The 13515-nt window shown below is 41.1% G+C and overlaps 2 protein-coding genes and 1 long non-coding RNA gene across 3 annotated transcripts in view; 1 reads left to right on the top strand and 2 right to left on the bottom strand.

Moving 5' to 3' along the window:
• The window catches only part of LOC115374731 (uncharacterized), a 108429-nt gene that overhangs the window by 44139 nt on the left and 50775 nt on the right, over positions 1–13515 (bottom strand). The gene's annotated exons all lie outside the window — the stretch shown is intronic.
• On the bottom strand, positions 361–2018 carry mrpl34 (mitochondrial ribosomal protein L34). Its single transcript, XM_030073808.1, has 2 exons — positions 1849–2018; positions 361–1089 (listed from the first exon to the last, which is right to left on the bottom strand). The coding sequence occupies exons 1-2, from the start codon at positions 1902–1904 to the stop codon at positions 771–773; spliced, it is 375 nt and encodes a 124-aa protein (XP_029929668.1). The 5' UTR covers positions 1905–2018; the 3' UTR covers positions 361–770.
• abhd8a (abhydrolase domain containing 8a) lies at positions 3833–11652 on the top strand. The gene is made up of 5 exons (XM_030073795.1): positions 3833–4155; positions 7233–8074; positions 8254–8424; positions 8659–8875; positions 9147–11652. Exons 2-5 carry the CDS (start codon positions 7242–7244, stop codon positions 9357–9359), a joined length of 1434 nt encoding a protein of 477 aa, XP_029929655.1. The 5' UTR covers positions 3833–4155; positions 7233–7241; the 3' UTR covers positions 9360–11652.

Below are 13515 nucleotides of genomic sequence, written 5' to 3'. Positions count from 1 at the left end.
CCAGGTAAGGCCATAGAGGTTTTTGCTTACTACGTTTTTACAGGTCATAGATGAAGATGTGTTTATGTTGCCCTCAAGAGAAAAACCCTAAGACTTCCTAACAGTCAACAGCAGCCCACTTACCATGATGGAATCAGACAGAGACCCAAATACTGTATGAATCCAGTCTGCGTTGAGGACTCAATGTTCAGCTCCAAATATTGTCTTCAAGTTTCTATGCTTGTAGAGAGTTCATTAATTCACAAATACATAACTGAACCTTTTTAAGATCAAATGAAAAAAGAATTTATTTCAGTGTGTTGTCTCTTTGGATGTCACATATTACTGCTATTTTTATTTGAAACCAACTCAGATGCAATCACAATTTTGCAAGATCAGTTTATTGCAGACTGAATTTGTTCTTCAACCAAATAATTTCACACATGCAATGAATTCTGACATGTAATGGTTAAGAACACAATCACATTTAGGCCAGTTTATATTCTGCACATGTAAAACTGGCCTCATGAATGACTGACTGAAACCGACAGGCCTCTTTTCACTTAAGGCATTATTTGGTTTCAGAAGGCCAATTTCCATTCTCACACCCAGTATCGTTGCATTTGTAAAGCCAACCCCAACTCCACACCCGGTATCACCAATCAGTATAATACACAAGTTCTTCACAGGCCGCTGAACACCTACAGTGTTCAACAGCCTCACAGTTCAGCTTTTCTTTCCTCTGAAGTTTTACAGGTTGAACAGAAAGTTTTTTTCCCCGATGGAAACCTTCAGTGTGTGAGTGACTTTCGTCCCTTCAGCATCCGGCGCAGAATCACCTCAATGCCACCTTGTGTGCTGATCCTCTTGATCCAGCCATGGGTCCTCTTGCGTTTGATGTTCTTGGGCTGGTACTCAGTGCCTCTTTTCCGTGTCCGTACCTGCTGGTATTCCCAGGGAAGCTGCTGGTAAACTCCTGAACCCTCAGCTTGCAACGGAAGTGGTCCACATCTGGAAATCTGAGGTCCTACAGCTGTTCTGGATAAAACCCAGTTGCTCAGTGATCTAAGGTGAGAGCTGCCAGCTGCTGTGGGGTTTGATGCAGCAATGCTGTTGGAAGAACACAGAGTATAAAGTTTACAAACAAACGTTCTGATCCCATTATGTAAGTGTGAATGAGTTACACCCAAACTGTGCTGCAATCACTCATACGCATGTATACCAATGCTCTCATACATATTGAAATAAGGTTAATGAAGTGACTTAGAATATCATTTTTAATTTTTAATTTGATTCACCCCCATGAAATGTTTAGTCACAATGTTATCTTCAGCAGCCAATGTTATCTTCGTCTTTACTGTTTCTGAGGGCACCACAAGGATGGACTATCAAAGTCAAATGAATTATACTGCAATGTAAAATTAATCATAATTATTTTTTTTTACTATGTCGTTCAGCCCTAAGTTTTTCTGTCCTAACCCTGGAGAGTCTATAGCAAGGCCTTGACAGCAGTAAAGTATGGTACAAAATGTGCCCACTGACAGGGAGAATGGATCTGTCTGTGTAAACATGTTGGTAAAACAAGTGGTAGATGACGGAGGTTCACGGGTTCACACAGCAGGTAATTAACAAATAAAACGTCAATCAACATTTGGTGTCGTGACTCTTATTGTTATACACCATCGTTTGCAACATGCTCATCTGTGTGGGTTTATATTATTACCGTGATAACCTCTAATCAGCAGGTAGCTGCATCTTCAGTCAGTCATGCTGTTCTTGCTAGCTAGCATGCTAACATGCTAAGGCTAAAAATGCAAGCCTGTTGGCCTCGCTGTTTATTTAACAAGCAAATACACGAAACCGCATTACCTGTTCACTGGTGTAAGTCCACTCAACCGGGAAAAAGTCGACCGTAAAACATTCATTTTGGACTATTTACACAGTTGTCAAAGACAACTATGAATGTCACGGAGCACTCAAGACTGCCTCGGTATATGCAGCAAAATGATTGGCTCAGAGGCTTCGGCCAATGGGATTGCTCCTTACTAGCTGGAGCGTTCCAGGAGCGAGGTTCAGTGCTGCCTTCACGTGCTCCCGCAAGCTTATCATTCCTAGAAAGTGCACCTTGTCACTAGAGTTCTCATATTCTGCCCGAACCCGACCCGACCCGACATTTTCGGGTCGGGTCGGGCCTAAAATTTACGTGAATTGGGCGGGTCGGGTCGGGCTTCGGGTTCTGTGGGGGATTTTTTTTTTTTTTTTTTTTTTCTAAATAAAAAAAATAGAATTATGTGTTCTGTTATTGATTATGACGTTTCATTTTTATGTGACTGGTGGAGAGTGAGAGACTGGATTGGATTTGGAGGCTAAACTTTCAGTGACAGACAACCAGCTGTGCGAGCGCAGCGCAAACAAGAGAGAGAGAGTTGCAGCAGTATCTCGCTGTGCTGGCAGACTCGGAGCAGGGACGGTTTTTGCTATGTATTGACCCGCACATGCCGCGGCACCATCAGTCGGCATCAGGCGGGCCGGACGCGGCACCGTCCGATACCGCGCCCACCCGTCAGGTCTGCCGGATCTGACAGGTGAGCTGCCTGATACCGACTGATGGTGCCCCGGTGCCGCGGCCGACCGGCTTTTTTTTTTTTTTTTTTTTTTTTTGGGCTTTATCGGGCTGTCGGGCCTATAGTTCGGCTAATTAGTCGGGTCGGGTCGGGCCTCGGGCTGGCCCAGTCGAGCCCGGGTCGGGTCGGGTCTTAATTTTCAGGCCCGATGAGAACTCTACTTGTCACTCATTTCCCCAACAATAATAACAAATAAACCCAATAATCATTTTTTTCCCCTCGTGAGGGCATGTGTTACTTTTGTAATTAAGCATCACAATATTAGCTCACTTTGCGATCTTGTAGCACAAACTCCATATCAGGCATGTAATTGATTTCTCAGTTGGTTTATTAAAAAAAATGCTTCACACACCCACACAGACCTACAACTTATTTGCGTCGCATGACATACACTAACATATATCGAGCTAAAAACTATATCAGCACTGACTGTTTGGTTTGTTTGTTTGTTTTTGCTGTTAAATATTCAGCACAGAGCTGTAACAAACAACAAATCTTCAGAAGCCTAATAGCAAATAAAACAGATGCAGCATGGCAAGAGTGAAACTATTTCTGACATTGTCCGCCCACGTCATATCTGGGGAACTACATAAAAAGTAAACATTATATGACTTATTATATCACATCATTACATAAAAGAAGGCTACTATATTTTGCGGTTACATATAGCCTACTATGAGAAGCATTTTCCTGACAATAAAGAAAAGGAAAAAAGCATGTCTTGTTATTTGGTTTAATCCAACAATGCCTGTAATGTCAGTTGTCGCTTAGCAATCGTTTATAGGAGAGAAAATGTAGGCCCAATAGCCATTGTGTCCTCAATGCAGCAAGCAAGGACAAAGGTGATTTCAGGTGGCAAACCGAGGTGATGCAAATGAGCAACTAGAGAAACTATAGCAGTAAAATCTGAAAGGGAATCACAGGCCCAGTCACAGTCATATCACATCCAAATCATTAGCCGGGCTATCACTGTATTCTCTCTCTCTCTCTCTCTATCTCTCTCTCTCTCTCTCTCTCTCTCTCTCTCTCTGTTGCACGCACGCACGCACACACGCACGCCTTTGCTCATCTCTCAGCCTTAGCAACAGGGATGCAGGACACTCCCATTGGTCTCTGCTCGGCCTCGGTTTGTCGTCTATTCGCCATGCACGCTGCCACTCAGCAGAGGGAGGACTGACCGGAGAGTGCCGTGGATGCGGATACAAGGGCAGAGGGGCTGGGGTGGATCTGGCTTGGCTGCGCAAGGGCCGTAGATGCCGATGGAGAAATAACATTGTCGTTTGTTATCATCATGGGCATCTTATTGAAATGCATTTGGCATATTTATGGATGCATGCTGTATCATCAGTTCCAGCGCCCATGCATTTTGTGATATCAGTCTAATGGGGCTAATTAGTACCTTTCACAATTCTGCAGCAGCAAATCTAGCGTAGATTGGAAATTCTTGCGCCAAATGCAACATTTTTCCCCAATAAGGTTGTGTCGGCCCCTGCCTGTCTATTTGGTACATAGACCAATTTCAAATCGTCCTTAATCGTCATAAATCCTGCAGGTAAGGAATCGATTTCTCTTGGATTGCGTTTTCTAATTACCCCAGTGTTTACTCTGGTGCATAGCCGTCACGTCCACATCAGTGAACAGTGCAAGATGACTGCATGTATTTGTCTTAAAGGCAGCGCAAAATCATATCAATAATGTAACTGTAGCAGGCTTGATGACTTATATTGCACCACGATACCAGTCACCATTTTTTTTCTTTCAAATATTAGATATAATAGGGTACCCATTTATTTCTTATGAAAAGTGAAATGGTCAAATTGTGTTTATTTGTTGCAGAGCTTGATATGTGGTAGACCTGTCTGCCGTGACTGTTATTGCGGTTGTTTTGAGGCTTGGTGTTTTGGTGTTTTGAAGGCAAACCTATAAGCGCCTTCATGGGCCGTGCATTACTAGGCTAACATGCAGAATATAATATGCATCATTAGTGAATGTGCAATGTGACGCTTCAAACCATGCCGTGCAGCTGCCATGTCAGATCGCCTGTAGTGCATCATGTAGGCCTAAGGTGAAGGAAATGTGGAGCAGCACATTGTGTACCAAAAAATATGTGTTAGACTTGACGGTAGGCATATCAACATAATTCTGCATTGCAGACAAAATAAAATGGCTGAGTAGCCCTCGGCCTACATGACTTGGATTTAGGAGAACTCAGAGCAGTACACCTTCAAGACTAATCGCCCACGAGTCCCATTCCTGTATTAGGTCACAAGGAGAGACACTGATTTCAGTGCTTGGCTGAGCTCTGATCATAATTTGTGTAGTTAGTTTTATGTCAGTGTGATGTAGTGGCGTCTCAAGGCCAGGATCATTGAAGCTTTGAAACAAGGTTAGGATGGCTTACTGTGCAGTTAGTATGTTGACTGCTGTCAAGGTTGACCACCTCCTAAGGGACCCTCTCCAGCAGACTCTGCCCAGTCATGTCCCACTGATCCACTAATAGTGAAGTGGCTGGATGGTTTTCAAAATCAGTTATGTTCCACTATGTGTAGATAGATAGATAGATAGATAGATAGATAGATAGATAGATAATTTAGATAGATTAAACTATAAGGAAATATACACAGTAGTGTACCAATAGTCAATTTACCTTCACTGTGTTTGCTTTACCAAAACAAACTCCAGTGTGTGTGTTTTGAGTTTGTTTTTGGACTTATGGCAGTTTTCAGCATTGATGATGACTGAGTTTACTGCAAAATACTAATTAACGTTCCACATGTTTTTCCGGTGTCTCCATTTTGTGTGTGAGAGGAAAGGGCAGTCACAACTTTCACCTGGCTGTTGGTTCCAGGATGAAACAGTATAGGACATGATGCACTGACCTTCAGATCATCACACAAATGCACACCCACCCACAGACACACCCACCCACACACACATACACACACACACACACACACACACACACACACACACACACACACACACATACACACACACACACACACACACACATACACACACACACACACACACACACACACACACACACACACACACACACACGTGATAATGAATTCTCCTATGTAGATGCACAGATACATCAGTCTCACTCAACTCCTCACCTTAGTGCTGGTCTTCTGATGCACTATGAATAAAATGTGCACCTCATTAATTCACCTTGGCTAAAATCCTGTTAAAGCTTTTATCTTGCTGATATTTGTAACAAAAATCAGACAAAATAGAAAGACACTGTTACCCAGGGTTTGTTACAAATGCACTGTTTAGTATGAATAATTTAGAGTGATGATGTTTGAATAATGGATTATGAATCTAGAGATGAATGGCATCAGACGAAACAATTGATTATACTGTAACAAAGACGAGAGCAGTGACAGCTTTGCCCTTCTCACAGACACAGTATATGACTGTGTATGACAGTGCATGAAGAAAATTTTATCTATTGCTTAAGGCAAACAGGGATTCTCAGCATTGCTTAGTATAGGAAATGGCAAGAAAATTGCTCCACTAGATATTATCCAAACAGCTAGGGTAGATTTATAATATTGTATTAATATGTATTACATATTATTTTATACTCTGAGAAATTCCAATCCCACCCTGATTTTATGCACCTTAATATGTTAATTTAAATATGAATTGTTATTTAAATATGAACATGATCTACAAATATATGTGACATTATACAGAATATAAATGGTATTATCAAATCTGCTCTGTAGCTGCAAAGGCAACAGGCATACTGAATTGTTTTTCACTGTTCCTGTAACCAGGAAACAGCATTTATCTGTGACATTTACCATTCTGTTTCCTCTGGATAATCAGCCCGCCTTTGTATGAGTAGTGAGTGCTAATAATGAGACTGACAAGCCCATCTTCATTGGAAACAGAGTTTGTTAAACCTCCCATCTGCTGCTATAGGGATATGAGGCATATGCTGCATACACACAGTCATGTGCGGTGACTGATGTTTTCTATTTATACATCCCAAGGCTGACCATTTTTAAAAGAGACACATATCTATTTTTAACAAATGTCCAGGTCAGTATGTGAATGGACTGTCTCCACTAGACTGAAACCAAGTACTGAACAGGTATTGTTTAACTGTTGTCCATGCATAGACTCGGAGTCTTTGAATGTTAAGCTGCTTTTTCCCCTCGGTGAGTTTATTTGGAAAGCTTTGCAAATGCTGTTGGGGGTGGATTCAAAATGGCTATTGTGGTATTTTGAATTTGCATGGTGAAATGTAGTTGAAAGAGCATGTTGGCAAATTGAACACTTATTTATACTTGGTGTATTTTCTTTCACGCTATGATAGCTGTGGAGTTACAAAGGATCAATGAAGACCTATAGAAAGAGAAAGCAACAAGGAATAAAAAGCTTGCTGGGATAGGGGTGTGGGTTTTGAGGGTGTTTGCCTCACTAGCTTATTTTTATGCTTATAGGCTACATGCATTGTCTCTATTTGTCTGTTTTGGTCTTTTCACAAACCCACATAACCTCTTTATTTTGTCACATATCAAATTAAACATATGGATCTGTTGCATTTGGACTGTATCTGCACTTTGCAGTTATTTTTCATTTTTTCTGGTTTTGATGTTTTATATGCAGGAAAGCACCATGCTGACCAGCATCACTGATGGGATTTTGTGCTGCCTGACTGGGAAAGCTGCCAGCCTGGTATTGCCTCTGGAGTCATCTGAACCCTCTGATGGCTTTGAGTTTGTGGAGGTCAAACCTGGTAGAGTGCTGCGGGTGCGGCATATCATCCCGGAGCGCCAGCCAGTAGTAACCGAAGACCAGGTGTCAGAGAAGAAGACTCACAGCGATGAAGACTGTAATGATGACAACTGTCCTGAGGATTCTAATAATGAGAGTAAAAGTGCTACCGGCAGCAGTGTGCACTGCAAGAGGAAGATCACAGTCTACCGCAATGGCCAGCTGGTGATTGAGAATCTGGGCGATGTTCTGCATTCTGAGATCCTGCAGTGTCAGGACGGAGACCTGGAGCCCTGCAGCACAGTAGAGGTGGAGCTGGCTGACTACAAGGAAATGGCCTCTTCTCCTGACCCCAATCCGGTCCCCCCTGCTGTTCCTCCACCCCATGGAGAACAGAAACCCGCTCCGCCTCCTCGCCGTCGCCGTCGCAAGCCCAAGCGCACAGTGCTCATTGACTCCAAGAGGGTGATCTCAAGCTGCAAAGGGACACACTCAGATGTAGCGCTTTTCTTCGTACATGGCGTCGGAGGCTCTCTGGACATTTGGGGCAGCCAACTGGACTTCTTCTCACGGCTAGGCTATGAAGTCATCGCACCAGACCTGGCGGGGCACGGGGCCAGCACTGCCCCAGAGATTGCTGCAGCTTACACTTTCTATGCCCTGGCAGAGGACCTGCGTGCCATCTTTAAGAGATACGCTCGTAAACGCAACATCCTCATTGGTCACTCATATGGGTGAGTCTTATCAATCACTTACCTTCTTAAGGAAGCGGCGAGGAACTGAAACAGCTCTATATCTTTTCAAAATAACTTGGGTTGAATTCTACACAGGTTAGATATTAAATTCTTGATTTCGTCCAACATTCCTTTTCAGTGGTTAACACGGTGTACCTGTGCTATTACATCTCTCCCAGGGTGTCATTTTGCACCTTCCTGGCCCATGAATATCCTGATCTGGTCCATAAGGTGGTGATGATCAATGGAGGGGGTCCCACAGCTCTGGAGCCAAGCCTCTGCTCCATCTTCCAGCTGCCATCTTGTGTCCTCCACTGTCTATCCCCATGTTTGGCCTGGAGCTTCCTCAAGTAAGATCTGCAACCATATGGTGTTGAAATTAGCATTACAGACACTGATGCATCATAGTAACTTCCCTCATTACAAGTAACATTGGCTCTAATTGTCAAAACATGAAAAACAAAAAACATCTGAATACTTGTATAAAACAGTTTTGCTGCACAGTTGATGGGGGAACTGTGCATATAACAGTTTGTACATTTAACAGTGACAAGAAACACATTCTCTGTCTCTCATAACTATAGAGCTGGATTTGCCCGTCAAGGTGCCAAAGAGAAGCAGCTGTTGAAGCAGGGCAATGCCTTCAATGTGTCCCCATTTGTTCTGCGAGCCATGATGAGTGGGCAGTACTGGCCTGAGGGGGATGAGGTCTACCATGCCGAGCTGACTGTGCCCATCCTTCTGGTGCATGGCATGTGTGACAAGTTTGTGCCCATGGATGAGGACCAGCGCATGGCAGAGGTACGACACAGGCACATGTTTAATCTTCACATGTGAATGCAGTTCTGAAAAAATGGCCCTTATAATAATATATGTTATTTTAAGAAAACAATCTGAATTTACCGTTGATCTAAAGGAGGCAGCAACTGATAAATCATTTAATGTAAAATTGCAAACATTTTGTGTGCTGAGTGGCTGCAGATTAACATGTATTACTTTACGTCTAGTATGAGGTATGTTTATTGTGCTGCTGGCTTATCTTTTGCTTTCATTATTTTGGTTTCCATTCTAGATTCTCCTGTTTGCGTTCCTAAAAGTAATAGAGGAGGGAAGTCACATGGTTATGATGGAGTGCCCCGATACTGTCAACACCCTCCTCCATGAGTTCTTTCTATGGGAGCCTGATATGTCCAAAAAGGACAATGCCAAGACAGATACAGAAAAGACTGTTACTGTCAGTGACACTCTCCAGACACTGAAAATAAACAAGCCCATGGACAAATAACCAAGAAGGAAGCTAGTTTTATCATTGAACCAAGCAGAAGGCCTTCTTTGGCAGGTGGCATGTGTTCTTAGGGCTGCTCCCAGGCTGAGAGCTGTTATAAACAGGGCCACGTCTTCAGGATGTGGGAGGCTACTGGTGCTCCAAGATAAAGCAGGACTGTACAAAGGACTCAGGCATGGTGGCAAGTAGAAAAGGATCAAAGAATGGAAAGTGCATAAAGATGAGAGGACCGGATGCAAATACAGGGACTGCCCATTTCTGCTTCTCTTTATGACAGATGTCTGTGGCCCATCATGTCCTGTTTGCAAAATGGTACAATAGCTGGAGGTGCTATTTCCATTTGCAATTTGTACATGAAATCTTTTCAGTGAAGATGTAACCACTGACAGAACAAGGTGCAAAGGGCATAATAATCATAAAATGGTGTTTGTATTTCATCGCCTTCATCTAATATATTCTGTGAAGAACTGCAGAGCTTCTACCCTGGCTTTGTGAGAAGGCCTTTAATTCTGAATTTATGCCCATCTTACATGTGCTTTCAGTGAAAAAAACTGATCTAAGGATTATGTAGTGAATGGAGGAATCATATAATTACAGTAATGTCATTCTGCCAGTGCAATGAGAACAGACACATTAATATTAAAAATTATAATTAGCCTACAGGCATTTATATTATTATTGTACTATCAAATACATATTGGATAGCAGTGGGAAGCTGGCAAATGACATGAAAAATATATGCTAACACGTGTGGCTGCAAAATGTAATAAATCATAGATCTACATTTAATGATTACACCACATCCATACTTCATGCCTTAAAGAGAAACACAAACAAAGTCACTGAGCAGCTGCAAAACCGGTCTCTTGTCAACCGTGCCCACACACTGCATCATTTCAACTCCAGTCACATCTATTGTCAGTTCAACTGACTGATCAATGCCCAAGTATTTAAGTATTTCCCCTTCATAATATCAAGTTTGAACACCAATTCAAAATACTGCAGTACTAAGTGTGTCTACTTTGTGCAGATATAACCAATTTATAGTTGCTGCTTGAAAATGAAGTAATATCTAATGAGAGGTCTATGAAAGTGGTCGAGACAACAGATATGAACAAACACGGATGGCAAAAGGTTCCCCTCCTTTACTCTAGCAGCCAGATCTGCAGTAGTATTTAAAAATATTCAGCATTGCTTTTTAATCTTCCAAGGATGCTAGGTACTGGGGCTCTGCATGAGTTGAAAGTCAATAACAGTGTGAGGGGTTTGTTTGAAAGAGTTATGATATTGTCTCATAATGAAAAATTTCCAGTGGACTCTTATTTAATCAAATGAGTGTTCCTTCTACTCTAAGTGATATCTTTCCTTTATTTTTTTTTTAAATAACAGCAACTGCCATAACAATGAACTCAGTATGTGGTTGTACTTACAGCTTCAAGCTGTTGTCTCTCTGACTAAGTTGATAAATGTAAAACAAGTATCTTCCTCTACTTCCCTCTAGTCCACCCTATTTATCTGATGGTGTCAAACTGAGAGAATAACTAAAAGACATTCATTCATGGATATTATTTTGTCTCATAATGAGATAGCAAGATGTGAGCGATTAAAAGTGTGAAGCACAGTCTAATATGCTCCCTGATAGTGCTTACCTGTCGATCATAATTTTTGTTGTGCAGAAAGTTCTAAGTAAACTGGCCAATTTGAGGCTGGGTCTCCAATGTGGAAACTCAAATATCAGTCAGCCAAAGGAGAAATTCCCCTTACACAGGGGAATATCTGTACTCACCGGGTCTGTTACATATGCATATTGTCCGCAGATGGAACAACAAGACTTGTCTTATGCAACTGAAAGAAAGTAGAGATAAGTTTGATGTTTGGCGACAAGGAGTGTGGACATTTTATAGAGACAAATACACTGACCTGGCACTGATGCCTCTAAAGGGTATATGTTCTGTATGGACTTTCCAAAATACCAATAAGTGCTGCTGATGCAATGTACTGTATGTCTCCCTTTGGTGTAAATGGTGCATAACACCTGTAAGGACTACAGGGTGCACATGTACTTCCTCTTCTGCTAAAAGTGTGCATATACAAACTGTCAGTGCTCCAATGTGCTATATCTTTTTGTGGTTAAAAATGTGTCAATGTTATTGTTGCATTTATTCAATGAAATCTTAACATATGCACTGCCTGAATGTAGATGCATATAACAATATATAGCCTATCAAAACTGTTGAATTCAATGTATGAATGTGCCTTTCCTGGCATGAAATAAAACCAATGTTTGCAGTCTATGGGAGTTTTTGTTTGTTTGTTTATTTGCATTAATATATGTTTGCCTTCTCTAGAGGTGAGGGAAATAACAGAATAACAGTAATTTGATGGAAAAAACATGTCTAGGGTAACTAAAAACCTCCACAAAAATACACCTTTGGAGGACAAGAGTTGGATCAAATTATTTGTACAGTTTCTCATTTCTCACAGCAGGGATTTGAGATTATTAACACACGCACACAAACTTCATCATCCACATATAAAATAATGTGTTATTGTGTAATGATTGCAATTAACTACATATGGACAATTGAACACGTATATATTGTGATTGTTCCCAGGATCACCAACATGCAGGGTGTCATATTACATTACCGGTGTTGTCCTGCAATAGTACTCCTGTCTGGACAGGGCTGTGTTTATTCCAGATGGGCCAAAATTCCCTTTGTCCTGAAGTAAAAATGACCCGGTATACTCCATAGTAATACTAGTGGAGTCCACAGAGGGGAAATGTGGTGACATTTCAGCAGATAGAGTGCCAGCTGGGGGCAAAGCACCAAATCTGTGAGCTGTCCTCTCAAAATGAGGTCAATGTTGATCAGAGATACTGTTATCAATACAGTAGGCCTGTTGATCAATCACTTCAGACACATGACGTGTTTCAGTATCATGTTTATTAAACAAGGAGGAGAGCCATGTTGATTCTAAAACAAGTCTTTATTGGTCAATATACAGAAAGCACTGGGATGACCATTTGAGAGAGAGGAATCCCAAACATTTTGTTTACAAAAAGAAAAAGAAATAGATATATAAAATAACTGTCTTGAACATTTTTACAAGCTCTGTTTTCATATTTAAAAGAATCTTTTCTCTAAATGTTTGCACGATGCACAATATGGTGTGGGAAGAAGGGAGGGGAATCAGCTGTTTCACAATGATGACATCACGATCACAGGTGCCAACAGAAGGGCCAACAGAAGAATGAAATAGACCTGGATAGAAATGGCCATTGTGATAGAGATGTGTACTTTTTGTATTTTTATATCACGTGAGAATGAACCTCACATTTGGATTCGCAAAAGGAAATTTGATCTAAGCATATGTAGTACTTCATCTATTACAATGACCAAGGTAGGAGAACTACTTACTTCCTCTGGAGCTACAATGCCAAGACAAGACCAACACCACACAGTGTTGAAAAGTTGCCATTTGACTGGAGTATATGTTATTACTTTGGTAAAAGTAAAAAATAAATAAAATAAGAGATGATAACATTGCAATTTATTAACAATAAATCTTTATGATTTCTATTCATACAGATTTTCCATTACTATATTGAAATGTTACAGAAAATAGAAAATATGACATAAGTCTGCAAATCTATAACCACAACACATACATGGCAAATGTAATACATGGGTAATACACAAGGAACAGTTTAATGGCAAGGCAATTACTTTCTTAAAAAATGAATCTCTTATTTTCACAAAAATAGTTGAACATAAAATGAAAATGTGGTGATAGGCCAATAACATTTATGAACCTTTTATATGGTGATCATTGAGTTTAAACAGGACTTAAAATTATCTAAAATTCATATTCCCTTTCATATTTTTTAAAGCTGGAAGAAACAGCAAGTGTTTTCTTTGCATGTTGCTGTTGTTCATGTTAGTGAGTATTGTTGTGTTTGCATAAACCTCCAGGCCCAGAGGCACTACAACTACAAAAAGAGACACCACATCACATGCTGATCTTCTTTTTTGTAAAACTTTGAATGGCTGTGCCCAAAGAGTTTCCATCTGAGCCTTGCCTGTTTAGACTACAGGTAGTGAGAAAGTCATATAGTTAGCAACATAAACAGCAGCTCAGGCACTGGTGCAGT

This window comes from Myripristis murdjan, chromosome 17 (assembly GCF_902150065.1).
Source record: "Myripristis murdjan chromosome 17, fMyrMur1.1, whole genome shotgun sequence".
NCBI classification, from domain to species: domain Eukaryota; kingdom Metazoa; phylum Chordata; class Actinopteri; order Holocentriformes; family Holocentridae; genus Myripristis; species Myripristis murdjan.
This window is presented reverse-complemented; position numbering and strand designations above follow the sequence as displayed.